This window comes from Battus philenor, unplaced genomic scaffold (assembly GCF_028537555.1).
Source record: "Battus philenor isolate CCGP_79_NKW_IND1 unplaced genomic scaffold, ilBatPhil1.0.hap1 SCAF_11, whole genome shotgun sequence".
NCBI lineage: Eukaryota > Metazoa > Arthropoda > Insecta > Lepidoptera > Papilionidae > Battus > Battus philenor.
Window position 1 is genome coordinate 8,060,791 of NW_027181673.1, and position 19,265 is coordinate 8,080,055.

The following is a 19,265-nucleotide window of genomic DNA, read 5'->3' on the forward strand; positions in this document are numbered from 1 at the left end:
AGCAAAATGGAACAGTGCATTATATTACACCGTGTACGTATTTTCCACGGCTGTTGGCTACAAGCTGTTGCATAGCTGTGTAAAATAAGTACAGTATAAAGCTAGAGAACAGCTTTACCGATAGTTTTGCTGTTTTGTTTTAGAGTTTATTTAAAGAAAATTTGTCCATATGATTGCTTTAACATATATTACTATACATTGTTTGATCAACATCACTTAACATAAGACCTAATGAGGGTCACAAGAGGTTGAAGAGTTGAGACTTTTTATAGGTACTGGACAACATTGAAAGTACTTGAACCTACATATGTTATCGCCCAATTCTTAATCCGCAAGTCCTAACCGACGTCACATTACAAGTAAAGAACAATTATTTTGCTCACAAGCAATTGACTTCGAGTAAATGGCTAAATTGCAACGGGACTATAATTCTTTCGCGGTGCGCCTGTGGAAATCTTTCATGATATTATTGCTACAGGTGTATAAATAGCCGTATAACTTTCACAATCAAAATAATAAGTTTAAATAACAGAGCGGTCCAAAGAAGCTGCAAGAGCTGCATAGGTTAATAGCACTTACCTGATCCGTATACAGTTAAGGAGCATTTTGTATTTGTGTTTCCTATGAAACAGTCGTGCGGTTTACTTCTCACAACACTCTTTTTTAAAATTTAGGATAGAGAACTCTCTCTGTATCCTTAACGTTATATCTCTTAAAACGTTTTCTTTTTGTGAGAATAATTTAAACGAACAGTCCTTGCTTAGCGGCCATTAATACTATATGCAACGGTGGTCCAAGAAAGCTTTGTAGCGTAAAAATCTTCCTTATTCTGTTTTATTTATTTGGATATTATTATTTATTAATGAGCAATGTTTGTTTTAAAAGTTGTGTATTATGATGACAATTTGAATGTAAACTTCTCAATAAAATATTGCACACTTTCTATAAGTTAATTATTACGTTATAAACAAGAAAAACATCAAGAGTTGCGAAAGTGTTCTAATTGTAGACAAATTGCTATATCTGTGACATTCTCCTAGATATGGTAAGAGTAAAATCCTGGTGGTAGACATAGACAAGATAAATTTTGTTTTAAAATTCCATTTTGAAATGGCAAAATGTCGCTGATTTGGATTGTCAAGCTATTTTCTCATCGTAACGCGCCGTTCTGGCGCACAGTATGTATGAAACGACGGAGTTTGACGAGTGCGTTGTATTTTATTTTAGACAAAACTTGACATTAATGCAAAAGACTTTAGGGTTTATTGTTTCCAATGTTACACTATTGCATTTACTTTTTGTAAACAAGAGTAGTTAAACAAGGGAATATATCAATGCTACACTGAAAATAACGCGATTATTAGTTATTTACGACAAAGTAAAGTAATAGTTCCCGAAAATGTCTGATAAGGTTACAGAAGCAGAGGATAAAATGGACAGTGAACAAAGTTATAGTAGTGAGAGTAGTAGCTCCTCTGAGACTACTAGTGGCAGCTCAGAATGTGATGAGGAAATAATGGAACCAGTTAGCATTCTAGGCCATACTTTGGAGCTCCCACAAGAGCTCTGTGAAGACTATGGTGTCTTTAAAGAATTTTTTTCCTTAAAGACCTGGCAAAGTTTAGATGATAAACACAAAGATGACCTCACAAAATTACTTCCTCAATTTAATGATAACAGTGAAGAGGAGAATGAGAAAACTTTAAAAATGTTATTTAATCATGAGCCATTTCATTTTACTTCACCACTCAGCAATTTATATAGTAATTTGAGACAAGGTAATTACAGGCCAGACATAGCTAAAATGAGGAAGTTTCTAAAAAAAGCTAGAGCTAAACAACAAAAGCACAAGGTAATTGACAATAAACTGTATAAATATAGTACTCTGTGTTAAATATTATTCATGTTATCTGTAAAAACTTTTCAGAAAAGATCATATTATGCTAAGCTATTACCGGAATTGTTACTCTCGCGAGAACGTTTGTTAGCCGCTGTTAAGGGAGCTCCTCCTGGTCCTTTACCCAGATTGCCACTCTTAGCTCCAAAACCATCCACCAAAAATAAATATAAACCCTTGTACATGAGAGTCAAACAAAGATATTTTGAAGAACTAGCTGCCATTTGGAGTGAAGTAGGTGGAGAGGAGTCAGAAGATGAGAATTATCCTGATGGAGCTCCTGAACGTCTGGTAAAAAAGAAAAAACAGTCAATAATGGGGCAGGTAATATTAATCCCACATTCTTCTTCACATTTGTAAATAGATAATATGTAAGTGATTGTTAGAATTCTATGAAGCATAAATATAAATTTTAACTAGGCGGCTACAAAGATGAGCTGGTTCTATTTTGTAGATTTTTGTACAGTTAAAACAATTTGCATTTATTAAAGATAAAAATATCTAATGAAAGTTATTTCCAACATGTCAAAGCTATGCTATAAATAGTTTATCTTCTTTAATTGGTCAGGCTAGATATTTTCATTTAGATGTTGGAGCCCTTGGTCAAAGATGACTGAGACTAGCAATTGTAAGTCACAAGTTTAATTCCCGGGATGCAATCTTATAAAAATTACTCTGCTGCTTTAATTATGAAGGATTGCCACTGCTGACAAACAAGTTTCTAGAGGATGAGCAGCAGCATCCTCTACTATAATATACTCTAATACCACACTGCGGTCACCAAACCTGCCAACTGTGGCAATTATGGTGTATAGAAACAAGGCATAAGCCTCATTCATAGGTATCTTTTGGTAGGCCTTGCAGTGGGCATCATATAGGCTGAAAAGAAGAAATAATTGATAAAACAATAAACTTTACACAAACATTTATTTTTATTTTATTTTATGTGGAATATTTGTCCTATAAAGATGCACAAATATAGTCCTAGGTGAATTTTGAAACTCTTCTTTGCATCACATGATGCTGGATAGAGTATTAATTGTCAGATGGATGCTCTTTATCTTTACGCTCTGCAAGGATTTCCATTTCCATCATAAGTGACAAATGTAATAATAAACAAGGATTGTTCTTATGATAAATACATGACTTATGTACATCTAAGTCTTAAGGTTTTATAATTTAAAGCTTAACAAAGAACATATTTCATTTAAGTAATATATATACAGAAAGTTGAGTGATTAATACTGATTACCATGTTTTCAGCCTGTTGATAACAATGTATCAGGAACACTTGGCGGCAGCAATCCAGGGCATTTAACATCATTACAGTGTTTGAAAAATGTTTTAGCAACTCATCGTGCAAGAAGACAGTATAGAGAGGTATACATGTTCTACTTTGACAGGCATTTTTGGGTAATCTAACCTACTATAATCATTATTAAATATTTGTAGAATCACCCAGAACTCAATACTACTGGCATAACGCTGGATGATATTAAGCAAAGAGTTGCTATAGTAAATGGAGCTAAAAAGCTTATGTTTGGTGGTGCAAAGGCTGAAAGTCCAATTCAGAAATTACGGCGAGGTGCTAAAAAAGAAATGTATCAAAAAGCAATAAAATCAGATGTAAAATCGGCAATTAAAAAGACAAAAGACGATCATCATGACAATATTGACAATAAACCACTTTTGCCAAATATAAAAATAAAATGTGAACAAGAAGAGTCGGATTCAGAAAACTCATCATTTTTAGATCCTGTAGCAAGTCCAAAGCATTCTAAGAAACTGTTGGATCACTCTGAAATTAAACAAGAAATTATTGACAGTAAATATCCTAATTATGGGTTAGTATTCCTACTTTATACTTTTTATACAATATTTTAATATTTTATTCATGAGACCAAGATAAACAACAAACCACATTGAATCTCAATAGAAATTACTATTTTACTTCATAATTCACACAGTCTCTTTATAAAGAATTAAACAAGTGTAGCTTGTGGTATTAAACCTTGGGTTAACAGGGTATATTCTATACCCTTTATGCATTTACTGTACACATTTCCATCCTCCAGAAAAATAGTTTTCTCCACCATTTCAGGGATTTTCTCAGAAAACAATATGTTTCAGCATATTGGTCGGCACCATTTACTCCACGCATATTTTATGTGTAATTGATAACAATTTTAGGTTTTTGTATTCTGACCAATTCACCACCACATACTCTTCTATCAACCGATGTCAAACCCAGTGCATTACGAGTACACAACATTACGAGTAAAGTGACAATCCTTTTGTCCTACCATGCAAGAACTAGAGTTTTGCCTATTCTGTAAGCCACTGTTTTCCTGTCTCTTACAAATTCATGTTTTTTGTTTTGATTGTGCCGGTGAGGAAACAATTCATTTTTAGCAGTTCTTCAGCAAGGGGTATGCTTGTATAATACCTGTCGGTATACATTCATAACCTTTAGGATTAGAAATATTGTCCAAAAGTTTTCTGTACAGGTCTAAAGGAATTCTGGAACTGACAAGGCAGATCAGGTCTTATAAGATTTTCAGAAGTAATACTGCCGTAATAAGGCAAAACCGAATAAACATAACTGGTAGTTGAGTCGGCCAGAACATAAATTCTATTTCCCCATTTAGTGTGTTTAGCTGGATTATATGTCATAAAACATATATTCCCCTTAAATTTTACAGTGGATTCATCAATGCAAATCAACTGATACTGTATAAAATATTCGGAAAATTTTGAGTTGATTGTTGTTGTTGTTGTTGAAATTGATTGTATTGTAAAAAGTTATTAGCTTTTTGAATGCAGGTCCTTAAGCACGTATTTCTGCCTACTGGCGCATTTTTGTGTAAATGAAGCATCCAAAATATTTTCTAGAATCTATCTCGAGTAAATATGTCTGAAAAAAATGGAATTTTACTGATGAACTTGGTATACCAGTACTCCTGGAGATTTGCAACCGGCATGGTTCCCATATTCAAGATCCCTCCGATGAAGCCCAGAAATTCTTTCTGATTAACATCACTCCATGTATTCCATATTGATCTTCTTGACAATTGCCCTCCTTGCAGTCTTGAATTTGCGTAATTATTTGTCTCTTTTATTATGAAATTAATCAATGTACCCGTAAAATATAATTGAAAAAAATTTTAACGATTTGTTTTTGTTCTTATGTTAAAAACTGAAAATTATTTGCATTGTCTTCGTAGCAGAGCCCTTGAGTTTGAAGACAAATTTTAAATGGCTCTGCTCTGGAGCCCTCGTGTGCAAAGGGTTAATATTGCTTGTGATGTTGTCAATATATTATTGAAATTTGATGAAATTAATACTTGTTTTGGTTTACTGGATATTAGAATCCATTTTTGCATTCAATGAAGAATTGGTTTAGTATGAAAAACCCTTTTGTCTTGAATAAACACATGACAGTGGTCTTGTAAGATTGATAAATGTGCCTGTTTGTATGAGTACAATGACAAACAACGACTGTGGATGTGCAGGCAGAGACAGGAAATATATTTTTTCAATCTGTTAGTAAGTCAAAGAAACCCTATCCATACTTTCTTAAAAAAAAGACTTGGTAAATATGCATCCAAATATCTTGTTAAACCTCTTCTGTTTGTATAGAATTATTTTCATTATAAACCTTTTTTTGAAAATTGCTTCGTGGTTTTTTGTAGTATGGCTTATAATGATTCAAAACTGGAAACTGTCATAAAACAAGAGCCTTTAGAATGTGCGGGATCCATTCAAAATTCAAGAGTCTTGCAACCAGTGCCTATTAAATTAGAAGATTTAGATGGAATTGGTAAGTTATATGTATGTAAATACTGTTGATCATATTTATCATCATGTCAACCTATAGACGCTCTCTGCAAGGTAATTAGATCATTCCATTATAATCAAAATTTGCTATGATAACCAGTTTTGCGCTGCCCGTATCCATTGACTTTTAGCGACCTTGACTATGTCGTTGCTCTACCTAGTGCTTTATCCTTAGACTTATCCGGCGCTACCAGCTTGCAGTCGTCACACGATACTAAATAAAGTACTTAAAATAGATGAAAATGGTTTACTTTGCTACCAAGTCAAAGTGAAATTAATTTCCAATAGGAAAAAAAACAGATTTAATTTTTTTTACTATCAGTTCCAGAAACTTGCTTCTACTATACTTCTTCAGAGTAAACTACATTTATTGCATATTTATGTTATGTGCCCCATAGATTCATTTGTTTATTCACAAATTTTACATTGTTCATAATTTTGGAACCAAAATTTTGTTAAAATGTCATAGTATGATTTGTATACTATTCTCATGTTATAGGTTATGAAAATGTGTTATTCTAATGATTAAATGTCTTATATTAAATAGATATAATAATAGAGTATGATTTATTTATCATAATTTTGTTTTTGATGTGATTTGTTTATAATATCGAGCAGGTTTATGGTTCATTATTATTATATATGCAATGAGAATTATTGAAAATTATACATGTTAAAAACAGTGAATATGTTAAGAACGCTGGCATAACTTAGATAATTTCCCTCACAGTTTAATGTCCCTACCCTTTCTTTGAAAGGGTACCTCTATCTCAATTGCGGTTTTTTATAATGACTAAATCACGTCTGAGCAATTCGTTGAGCCTGCTATATGTAGAATCATTACCAATTGCAAAGTAACATAATCTCTTTGTGGCCATTAATCTCATTAATATATCCAGATTTTTTTTAACAGTAATAACGGCTTACTATGTTGAAATCATTTATTTTTTTTATGGAGAGGTGCAGTTTGACCATTGATGTTTACAGTTTCACAGAGTTTTAGTTGGCAGCCTAAATCTATTTACATTATTTTAAAGTTAGTAGGTTTATGACGGCAGATACCATTACAGGCAAGCTTAATTTGTCTAGTTAAAATCCAATTTCTGTCAAGGATGAGAGCTCCTCTGGCAGTTTTTTCATGTAAATGATCCTATGTTAATAACATGAATAAATAAAGGAATACATGTCTAATGCGACTTGGAAGCCACAAGATTCTTCGATTGCTAGGACTGATATTACATGGGGTAATTCAAAAGGTGCCATGACCTCCAGTAAGGCATTTTTTAGGCGGTCACTAAAAAAACGTAATAGTAGATTTTAACACATGTATATTACTATTACAAATAAATAAAATGTCAATTTTTATTGATATTTTGCTGTTTAAGCTATCTCTCAACAAAAATTATGATTCTGGTGTAAGATGTGAACTCACAACGAATTGTTCAAATATGACTATTTAAAAATTTGTTATTGAATTTTGTATTGTTTTTAATGGATATTTAAATGCATATTATAGATATGATGGCTCTACCAATAGAACTGGCAGATGAGTCCGGTGAAGTTCTCCCAGTGGACACATCCACAGAAACAATGGATGAGGCTTTAGTAGATGCTGATGAAGCTTTAACAGAGACCACGCACGCGAACTTCTTATCTCTGGTACGAGCTTTGTTTCCGGCGAGAGCGGCGCATCGTGCTTCTAAACAACAGCTGCATGCAAGGTGTGCGGCGGTCATGAGGTCGCCAATAGCACCATTAAACACGTGGTATAATTGTAAGTTAACAAAAATAATATTTTAGTTATTTTATTGCATGTGAGCTTTCTTTAAGATTTTGTAGTGGAGACCTCGGGCAACCGTATAACGCCCGCACAAGTTGGACATATGACCTTCTTAAACTCGGCGGAAGACGCTGGATGCAGTCTAGCATGGACAGTCAGTGGACATCCTATGGCTGTGGTGTTGATGATGACGAGTTTAGACAATTATGAAAATTCTATTAGCGACACTGCAATAAGTAGCAGTGGATAATAAAATATGGGTTTGTGGATAAGTTTTTGCATTTTGAATGACTCCCAGTTTATTCAATCATAATCTTTGTTTACGATTTTGTAAACAGGAATGTATTAAAGGCTTTAAATTTAAAACTTTTTGGTAAAAATACGTAAGATAATTATATTTTATAACTTTGAGGTTAATTTTAATAACATATAGTAAAACTAAACATGTAGTGAAAACTATTGATTTGATTGAATTAAATGTTAACTATATATATGTAATCAGAAGTAATGGTATATTGGTTGATTTTACTATAATCCATGTTTACTTATATTCAGTGATGCTAGGTGCTGATAACGTTTATTTTTCTTTAATTCATTAAACAAAGTTCTCGGTAGTTTGATGCTAGTTTTGATAATATATAACCCTAAATATAACAGCTTAAATATTAAAATGTCCTTTAAGTTTTTTAACATTTTATTGTTTTTAAGTATGTGATGACTGGTGCGGAGAACTTAACTCGGCCCTGGATTTTCTTGCTGGAGAACGGGGACCTCATCCAGAAGACTTTGTCCCTTATTTGCAGTTTATACCTGAGTCCCAGGTAAATGTAATGTTTGTACCTTAATTATTTTTAAATGAATGAGTTCGTTATAATTAGTGTTATTTCAAAGTGTTATGGCTAATTAAACATCTTGATGTTGCTATAATCTGTTTAGTCAATGTAATACATGAAATTACAGAAAAGATTTTAGATTGATTAGCATTAGATATAGAAATAAGCTTGGTATACCTTTTTCTATGTTTTATAAAATTAGTAACTCTTGTGGCTATCTTTGTACGGTATAACAATACATTTTCATGTACTGTCTCTAAATTATTATGAAATAAATTTAAGACCTTTATTTATCCTCTTGTAAAAAAAATGATTATTTAGTGTAGTGTATTTGGAGAATTTTAGGTGATAATAGAGCTTGGGTTATGGACTTTTCTCAGATCAGGGCGCGTGAACACTTGTTTTAAATTGAAGAGTGCCATTAAAGCCTTTTATTTAAATTAGCTTCTTCTGTTATTCTTCTCAAGATATACACCAGTGATCCTATGTAGATAATAAAAAAACAAAAGTATGTACGATGTACAGTACATAAAATTTTTTTTTTATTACTTTAGAACTTTGAAAAGAGCTTTTGGCTTATTGACAAAATAAGTCACTTATTGACCGTAAATAAATATTTACCGTCGGGCTCTGGTGAACTTTTAAGAAATCAATTCTTTGAAAAATAATAAATATATTCAGACCTTTTTCTTTTTTTGTGTAAAAATGTAATTTTTTGAAGACCTACCAATGGATCGGAGCAGGCCGAGACTGTGACGCGATCTTGGGCCGACTGTGCGAACGCTGGCTGCGAGCAGTTTCACCGCAACCGTCTTCCAATGAACCACCGCCGCCAAGGTATTATACATATTATTTACAATATGCCAATATTTCAAAAATAATCTAATAAAAGTAACCGATTAAGAGACAAAGTTCATTCTTTGTCTGCCGGATTAGGTTCCTAGGGGACAGGACGAGGCCCTTTATTCTTGTCACCTTCACCATCATGTGAGCTGATAGACGTTAACTGCAAAGCATAGGTCTCCCCAAAGATCGACACAATGATCAGTTTTGTGCTGCAGTATCCAGAATATTATATACATATATCTTGAGACTGACTATGTCAGTCCACCTAGTGAGGGGCCTAATTACGTCGCGTCTACCGGTTTGTGGTCGCTACTCGAGTGACTTTATCTCTTCGAAAACGTCGGTGACCTTGGTTCTTTTGATTTTTGATAATTCTCTGAAGTTCCCAGCATCTGAGCTCTGGGTGAACTCTGGGTGAACTTGAGCATTCTATTGATGATCCATATGTCCTATATTCTATAATATATTATGGTCTCATGCGACTAGTAACTTCTTGAAGCCTCCGCTGAAAAGCTTTCCAATAGGACTGGTTGAAAGCGGCTTGCATTCCGCGTCAGATGACTTAAATAAGGTCATCTGTCCACTTTGCTCTACACCGCGCTTGCTGGTCCATGCTGATCGATGCTAGGTTTCTGCCACCTGTGCTTATGCAATGTGACTTGACCACCGCCTCTTCGACTTGTCAATCCTCTTGTCTACGTTGTTTACTGTCCTTCGTTTACGGATACTTATATTTTTGATTACCTTAGAGAAAAGAATGTAACGTAATGAGCCGAGAGTCCATGGAAGCCGTGATCCTTAAAAAGGTATAGTTTACGCGCTTTTAGCGCTCTGTTACCTTAATCCTGAGTAATTGGTAAGAGTTACTACATAAACAGTATTTATGTCTATGATATAAAGAAGGAAGAAAAATCATTGCTGATGTTATTATACAATTCATTAGATGCGAGTAGACCAACTAATGACTTTTAATATAAAAGCCAATATATAGTTAATATAATTTACTTTTGAGTCTTGGTGATATCTTAACAGAAAATTTTTTTTTTAAATTAATTTTTGAAAACTTTTTTCGATACTGTTTCTTTTTTTAGACTTGAAAATTTAATCCTTAGAACATGTAAACTGAATAATATAAGTAAGTTTAAGGAGTGAATACAAAATTTCGTAACTTAGTTCAGCAAACAAAATATAGTAATTATTTCATTTTCTCAACACTTACTCAAACTTACAAAAACACACTTACTCAGATATAATCTAAGTAATGCTTCTAATTACGTTTTCAAGCTTCAATGTTAAGTTAAAAAAAATCTCAATTAGATTTGAATGTAATATCATAACATTAATCGAAATTAATTATTTGTACACTATATATTAGACCCGTGGTCATTTTTCCGACGAAACATTACTCTGAGCAGTCTTTGGTGATTGGATGTTAACTTAGTCATGTAAACTATATGATGAGGGTACCTCATACCTATTATCATTATTAAATAATTTTTTTATCAGTTACTTAGATGACACTGATGATGACAATACAATGTAGTAATGAACGCAGGATAGAGAATGGAATAACATGTTGAATATTATTCATCTGTTTTTATTTTTATGAATATTCTGCAGGTTATTTTACACTTATTATGAATGTAGATTTTATTGTGTATCTGAGCAGCGTTGTACACATATAAAACATATAGTTGTAGCCGAATTAAATATTTAAATTTAAAAATAATTTATAATGTCAAATAAAGAATGATTAAACTATTAATAATAACATTATAATTTACTTCTAAAAATTTATATTTTCCAAACATCTGTATAAGCCATTTGCTTTTATAACTTTTACTATGCTTTGTTTTCTTATGATGTTCGTTGTTCCTCAACTTTTACAAATATTAACATTTACTTAGCTCTATAAATCATTTTTATTAAGACTGATTGAGCACAAAAATCTGCGATGTTTTAACTTTATACTGTAACAAAAGTCACATTAATGTTTTATAATTATTTCAATACAATTTGAATAATTTCCATTTTACCATAAGTCAACATTTTAAAACGAAATTACATAAAACAAACTGCAAGGCATGTTTTAGCTGCCTGAGTTAAATATATATCTTGCTTTTTTGGTAATTTTTTAATAAAACATAGCAGCAAATAGTAAAACCATCAAAAAAGATTTTTATAAGAGAAAATATATTTATATTTGCAATACTTAATTATTATAGTAATGGGATATGTAATTTTCAATAATTTAACCAATTAATACAATCAAAGTCTTTCCAGATGCCCAACGTCCTGGACAGTGAGAACACCCACTCCAGCAGAAATAGCAGAATTTCGGGCACAAGAGAGACGGAGATTTGCTTCTGCCACAAAACCTTTTACTTATGTGCTACATGGGTATGATACTTTTTTTACTTATTAATAAAATACTATTGTCAGTGTTTAACTGGATGTTTCATAAAGTATAAAAATATCAGAGGTATAGTCAGAGAACTGATATTCGAATGTATATTTAACTAAACTTATTTTTTGTTTTGAAAGGTGAATTGCGGAAACTATTTTTGGAATCTTTTTCTACATATGTATCTAATCTATCTATGACCTTAGTGTATAGTTTGTTATCTTACTGCACCAGATACAGTAATTCAGGAAAGCGCTGGATCTGATATCACCTTCTAGGATGTTTTCGAAAACGCATTCCAAAATAGGTCAATCTTTCAACTTAAACATAAGTAAATAGTGAACCAAATATAATCAAATGAGTTTAATTTAAAAAGGTTTCTAAAATATTTTTTTCTTATATCGTTATTTTCTTCAAATGTGCAGATATTTATTTTGCCTTTACCATTACTTAATTATTTTTATGAAAGACTGCTGTTTTATTGATATGTATTTTTAGGTTATAATTGCTAAAGCTAAAAGCTAGCTCTAACAAAAAAACTTTTTTATATCTTCGTGCTGAATGCTGAGATCAGTATTCATAGCCAGCTAGCAGATGCTAAGAATAAAATTTTACCAATTTTTGATAATACATTGTAACATATTGATCTACTAAAAACGTTTGAATGCTATGATAAGATTTATTTAATAATATACGTTTAGTTTTTGATTTATAACTAAAAAAAAGAAAGGGCTGGGATATCTTGTGGAACTTTATTATTTAAAATTTTTTAAGGTGAAATGTAGGCGTTACGTTTATCATGTATCAATACCATTACTTTTTGTACAAATTTTTAAATTTTGGTGCATAAATAATGTTATTAAATAAGTATTGACATGTTTTTAAACTGTCGTTTTCAGTTATAGATCGGTGGTAGGACCGATAACGCGCACCTGTGGTGGGGGCGCTACAGGCGCGTTGGTTTGCGCGCAGCGACCTCGCGCCGCTACCTTCGGTGCGTTACTGCGGGACGCACTAGCACGCCTTCCTAACGGGGAGGGAACACGTAGTGAACTAGTCACTTTACTCAAGTGAGTATCTATTTTATCATTATTTCAGCCGCAGAGCTTCCACTACTGGACATAGCCAGACTTATATAAGGCCAGGCCAGATTTATAAAAGGTCCGGTGAAAAGCGACCTGCATCCATCGCTTTCCGAAAACCTTCCTAAGTTTGTTTTTCCACCCTGTAGGTGGTCGTCTTCCGCTTCTCTTTGCTGGTTAGTTGTCTCCACTACAGGTGTTTATTTATACATAAAAACGTGCCTACGTTTTGAATGAATATCTATTCTATTCATAGAAGCGACACTCTGTATCCAATTAAATCGTTTCTAATTAAAAAGTCAAGTTTATAGTGACCACCTAAAAACATACTTTCGTAAGTAATGCCTATGTTTATTGATTCATCATGATTCACTGAGTTTTTAATGCAAACGTAAAGTCATTTGGTTAAGAAATTGTAAAATGCCTTCAATGACTTACTAATAAATAAAAATGTACCTATTTCGGGCGTAATTTGGACACAAGCAGGTGTAGTTTTCCGTCTCACGTGTACAAGCTAAAACAGTTATCAGTTTCACTCGCCCGTTCCCATCCTGATATTTTTTCGATACAAAAGTGCTTTCCACATAACCCATCACTTCAAGTTTAGGTTGTAAATTAAATCTATCATGTTTATACATTAAAAATTTGTGGCTTTGTTCAATATTGCTATTTTTTCATTGGTAAATCATTTTACACAAGTTTAAGATTTGCATTTTGTGTTAAGAATTTGGCTTTTATAAAAAATACAAGTCACTTATAAAATTGTTATCCAGTAAGTTTTTATATTGTAATATACTGTTATATAATGTGTATGACAGTAACTATGCTTGTATAGTTATTGATATATTTTAAACTGAACTCCATGAATAGTAAAGAAAATTATTTTTGTAGTAAATTCTACCATCAATAAACTGTTTTATTAACTTATTACAACCTTCAAAGTTGTTTTTTTTTTAAAATATTTAAACTTTTAATGATTTAATTTTAGAATGTCTCAATGGATTGCCCCGTGCACTGACCAGGCTCTGTCGAGTGCGGTTTCAGCCGCTTTGGAGAAGCTGTTATCTGTGAAGCGAGATCCTGTTGTTAAATATGATCAAAGGACTGCCGTTTGGACCTATCTACACAGACATAGGTATGGTCAAGTAATAAAATTTGTTATTTAGCACAATTACTAATTTTTTTGTCTTAAGATCGCTAATCCGGGTTTGAAAATTTGCACTTAGTGTTCTGAATTTTAATATTTATAATGTTAATCTTGCTACAATGAAATGATATATTAAAAAGGATTATTTAAAAAAAAAGTCTGATAAAATTAAAGTCTCTTACTTACAACTTCTATTATTTTTGAATTTAATGTTGTTTTTGCACATTTTTTTAAAGAATTTTTGTAACTTCAGGATGTTATGATAACATATTAAAGCTGGTTGTTGACTATATAGTGACAATCAAAATTAATACAAAATTGACAGCCATGAACTCTAATAGAAGAGAGGTAGACGGTATATTTTCTGGTTTTAATCAACGTTTATAAGGGTATTTAAAACCAGTATTATGCACTTTCGATTTAAAAAAGAAAGTAAAGAACTACTATCGATTTTGAATTTGGTTCAAGGCAGTAGTTTAATCTTCGCAAGCTCAAGTGTGTTTGTATTTTTAATTATTTTGCGGTTCTTATCTGATTTATTCTTATTTATCACTTTGTAAATGCCAAAAGGTATATTACTTTATTTCGGAGTTTGTACACAATGTTTGGAAATGAGTTGTTCTAATTTTTAATCACAAAAAAGAACAACCCAAATAAAACCCACTGAGTTTTTTGTTAGTTATTCTTAATAGATGGCGTGATACGAAGTAACGTAAACCTTATTTTAATCTAAACATTATTAATGATCGTAATGATCTCATATAAAAAAGTTATTTTGACTTTGACTTCTTATCTCATCAATACTGAGAAAATTGGCAACACCTTGAACCAATGTCCGTGAAGATATACGACATCCACCCTAAGCTTTAGGCTACAAGCTTATGCTCGTAATTGCGAGTATTAAAAACCAAATAGAATTTACCTTTATTTATTTTAAAACTGTTATACAGAAGTGAAGAAGATTGGATAAAAAGCAGCGGTCCTCGAGGTCGCGGTGGAAAAACTGCTCCCAATGTACCACTTTCTAATTCACCTCATCGTTCCGTAAGTAAAAAAATATATATATATTTATGATGAACACCAAATCGACAAATCCGATGGACTGGTCCGCGTCGCCGACGTGACTCTTACCTCTAGTAGCCGAACCCCAGCCACTTGCTACCAGGGTTTAGTGTTCCACTAGGGGCCGGAAAGTTCGCGACTGATTAGGTCATTTAAAACCTCCTTATATTTTATTTGTTTTTTATACTTTTTAGATTGACAGCTTGTATCGCGATGCATGTTCGTTTGTTCTGACAGTCTATTGTTACTTATCATTTTACAAAACACGGCATCAATATACACTTTAATTTTTATTCTTAATATAAATATTATTATTATAATTTTATATCTATATCGTATAAAAATTATCTTTGCAATGACAAATAAAGTGATTTTTCTTTGGATTTTTAATGTTGACGGGTTTTGCTTGCAAAGCAAATAAATTCTCAATATCCGCTAATTGTTTTTATATATGTTATTAATTTTGTTTGAGTCAGTTAATCTTGTAATTGATAAGACATTAAATGCGTGTTATTATTATACTATAAGAGAAAACTGTTAAATCAAATCTTATTAATTTTAGTATATTTTAAGATATGCTACATATTTGTTTAAGTTAAACAAAATAATTTCAGGCGGAAATAGAAGTGGCAAATGTAGAAGAAGTAATTGAAAACGCATCGGATAGCGACGTGGATGTTGACGATAGTGGCCCATCTTCTATGCCCCATTTGTCATCAGCGCAGCTTCTTATGCAAGCAACACAAGCAACTCAGGTCAAACATCTGCAGTCGGTACATAACAAACCTAAAGGAAAACTAGTCGCGACGCTGCCGACGAAGCCCAAAAACCTACCAATAAGGCAAACGCCCCAAGCGCCGCAAACAATTAAGACAAATACATCTCAAGCAAAACAAACAAACATTTCTCTGTCTGGGAAACAAAACGTCTTGATCGGCCCAACAAAAATAATTAATCAAACTCCAAAATCAAAACCAAACGCCATACAAGTTAAGCAAGCTATGGCTAAGCATGCTGCACCAAAACAAGTTCCATTATCGAAGAATTCCCCCAAGCAAACGCAGCCCAAAACTGTCGTAGTCGAAACTGTAAAAACGATCAGTCAGCAGAAACATATAAGTGAGACAGTTGCAAGAACTCTGCCTTCAGTTGTTGTGGCCTCTAAAGCATCTTTAGTCAAGCCGAAGGTTGCGCACAGAATTGAAGCGTCACCAAGTTCCGTAAGTTTATATATAAATTTATTTATCGTTTATTTATTAACTATTCTTTCACTTTATTTGCCAGTCAGAGTTAATATCGGGAACCAAATGATTGGTAATTTACAATAACGATTTACGTAATTTGATGTATTTCTTTGACAATAAAGAGTACATAAGAGTGTCTTCAAATAGGTTAGTATGTCATTTTGACAACAGAAAAGACAATAAAAATTGTAAAAGGAAAAATAAATACGTAAATTAGTACATAATTTTTAAAAAAGTAACCCAGTTTAAAGGCATCTTTAAATTTCTTAAAAATTGTCGACGCCCTCTATAATCATCTGTTTTCACTTGCTTCCAAAAATGCGGGTTAAAATACAAACCTAGTTAAAATGAATTTAATTAAATTCTTACACAGTAATGTCGGTTAGACGATATTTTCAAATAATCTTTGAGAAAGATTGCCATTAAGAGTTTTAATGTTATTTTTAATTTTATTTCAGATTGCCTCCAGTTTAGCTAATCAACATTCGACGATTGTGTCTGTAGTCCAATCTGCGTCAATTGCGTCTGTTCAACAAAGTCAAGCTAAGGTGCTTTTTTATTTTATTTATGTAAAGAACTTTAACTTTGATTCCTGGTAAAATAAAATATATGTATATGATGAAATACGTATATTTTGTGGCTGGACAAAAGCCTCCCCCTTAGATTTCCAATTAGACCGGTTTTAATCACCCTGCATCCAGTGGTGATTTGTCCACCTGGTGGACACTGCAGTTTCCGGTTCGGCCGTTTGTTTGGCGCGCTATATGGCCATGCCATTGCTGCTTCAAATTGCCTTTATCTAATCTAAGAACCTCTTTATTTCTGACCACGTGTCTTGATGTATATGATGCTATCTGTTCACGTTGCGCATATATCTTTTAAATAACCAACATTATGAATTTCTTGTTTAAACAGTATAAATTATTTGCAGCTGGGGCAAGTGACACGGTCCCTGTTAATAAGGCCGCCGTCAGTACAAATAACTTCATCGGTGACGGCTATTTCTGTGAGCAATCCGTCCACTCAGGTAAGCAAATAAGAGTTAACCAGAAGATCCTGATGTGAAACTGAATACTAATAGTGCGAAGATACTTTGTTCTCAGTATTAAATTGGCTGTAATACTGCTTAGTAATTATCATATTGAGTTAAATGAATTGTAATCCAAAAATTACGTAAAACTTTTTTGGCCGCAGAATGAAGAAAAAATGTTTTGAACTGATATATTGATATTAGCTGATATACTGATATATGGATATTTATTATATAGGAAAACAATGTTTGTAAGGAACTACAATAGATTGCCTCCTAGTGCCTTACATGTTGATCTCTTTATTCACTTTATTTGTAGCCATAAAGATATAATGTTAGGTCTAGTTTAAATTTGTCACATATTTGATGCTAAATGCATTACTTTATAGAGATTATATTTAAGATATAATACTATACTAAACTGAGTACCAAACAGAGAAAAATAAACCTTTTTTATTCTTGTATTTATATTTTTAATGTATATTTGTATTTTACAGACATCAACTACTCCCAGAAGAGGAGTTGTTAGAGTATTAAGTCCAGCAACTCCATCATCAGGAAAATCTCTAATATCTCCTCAAGCTCTTATGCAACAAAGTAAGTTGTTTGAAAATTTAAAGGTTAATTTTTTGTTTTAAAATGGAAACATTTTCTGTTATAATTATTTATTGTTTTTTAACAGTAAGAATTGATTTTATTAATTGTAAGAATTTTTTTCAAATTGAATATTTAAGTCTGACTAGGCACGATAGGAGTTCTGTTGTTTGTACTGTAATGAAGATGTAATAATCACTTTATAGTGACAGTGAAGTTATAGCAGTGTTGATGAAGAACAAATACTTAAAATGACTCTGCTTCTGATGACTTTATTGTTCATCCAAAAGAACTATGCATTGTATTCTACAATTTGAGCATATAAATATAAGACAATTTTTGAGCACTTAAAGGGTTGAGGATACATGGTGTTATTGTAGCAGTGTGTTGATTTGAATTACTGGATTTATATTTACATCGTTTTTATAGATATCCCTACCACTAAGAAACGCACGATAGTGACAAGCACAACATCTGTAACAACACTGGCTCAGGTACTTGTAGATGTTTACTACTTTGATTAAGCTGAAATTTTAAATTTTGTAATGCAAACAGAGTTTAATAGATTATTGCGAATTTCAGACATCAGCTAGTGCAACGTCAGTCGTGAGCAGTGTTCCTACTGTCGTAACTTCGTCTGTAGCGACGCGGACAGTTCAATTGGCAGGAGGTCGAACGGTACAATTGGCGACCAACCAAACGGTCCACTTGCCGAGCGGTCAAGCCGTTCAACTAACGCCGGGTCATACGCTGCAACTATCTTCACTACAACTCCCGACACACAGCGTGCGTCTACCAAGCGGTCAAACCGTCCAACTTGCTTCACCGCAAACAGTTAGATCCATCTCAACAACACAAGTCAAAAATCCAAGTCCAAGACCGCAGTCATCTTCCCCAACAATCAAAACAAACACACAAACAAGCCAACCTCTCCAAATTCCAGTTTCTACCGTCCAACTAGCAGGTCAAACAGTACAAATAGCTGGACAAACTGTTCAATTAGCCGGTCAGAGTGTCCAGTTGACAGGACATACTGTGAAATTACCAAGTGGACAAAGTGTTCAAGTGGCAAGTCAAAGTGTGCTTCCATCGCAAAGTGTTCAAACAGTTCAATTAGCTAGTAGTAATGTTCAATCTGTGCAATTACCGGGTCAAAGTGTTCAAATGTCTAGTGGACAAAGTGTCATAGCGCCATCATCTGTACAGATTGGTGGACAAACTGTGCAGTTAGGCAGTCAAACTGTTCAGTTAGGTGGACAGACAGTTCAATTACCTAGTGGTCAAACGTTACAATTGCCCAGTGGACAAACTGTGCAATTATCTAGTGGTCAGACAATACAATTAGCTAGTGGACAAACTTTACAGTTGGCAAATCAAACACCCAAATCAATTAGCCAAGTTGTAAGAACTCAGTCTACAGGTGATAAATCCTCACAGCCAATAGTTGCAAAGTTGTTAACTAATGCACAGGTATGTATAATAGGTTTAATTAATTATTTTATAGGAAAA

The 19,265-nt window shown here is 32.9% G+C and overlaps 1 protein-coding gene across 3 annotated transcripts in view; it reads left to right on the plus strand.

Annotated features, from left to right (window-relative positions):
* Positions 1-1,176: 1,176 nt before the first annotated feature.
* The window catches only part of LOC137930144 (nuclear factor related to kappa-B-binding protein), a 28,782-nt gene continuing 10,693 nt past the window's right edge, over positions 1,177-19,265 (plus strand). For 2 of the 3 annotated variants that reach the window (XM_068773277.1, XM_068773286.1), the window contains exons 1-18: positions 1,177-1,852; positions 1,928-2,221; positions 3,161-3,277; positions 3,350-3,741; positions 5,590-5,717; positions 7,251-7,508; positions 8,223-8,335; positions 9,069-9,184; positions 11,468-11,593; positions 12,497-12,667; positions 13,668-13,814; positions 14,777-14,870; positions 15,503-16,108; positions 16,591-16,680; positions 17,064-17,159; positions 17,660-17,759; positions 18,186-18,250; positions 18,339-19,226. In XM_068773277.1, coding sequence (XP_068629378.1) covers positions 1,400-1,852; positions 1,928-2,221; positions 3,161-3,277; positions 3,350-3,741; positions 5,590-5,717; positions 7,251-7,508; positions 8,223-8,335; positions 9,069-9,184; positions 11,468-11,593; positions 12,497-12,667; positions 13,668-13,814; positions 14,777-14,870; positions 15,503-16,108; positions 16,591-16,680; positions 17,064-17,159; positions 17,660-17,759; positions 18,186-18,250; positions 18,339-19,226 — 4,254 coding nt within the window. In that variant the 5' untranslated portion in view covers positions 1,177-1,399. The remainder of the gene's footprint in view (positions 1,853-1,927; positions 2,222-3,160; positions 3,278-3,349; positions 3,742-5,589; positions 5,718-7,250; positions 7,509-8,222; positions 8,336-9,068; positions 9,185-11,467; positions 11,594-12,496; positions 12,668-13,667; positions 13,815-14,776; positions 14,871-15,502; positions 16,109-16,590; positions 16,681-17,063; positions 17,160-17,659; positions 17,760-18,185; positions 18,251-18,338; positions 19,227-19,265) is intronic. The other variant, XM_068773294.1, reaches the window with a different exon arrangement.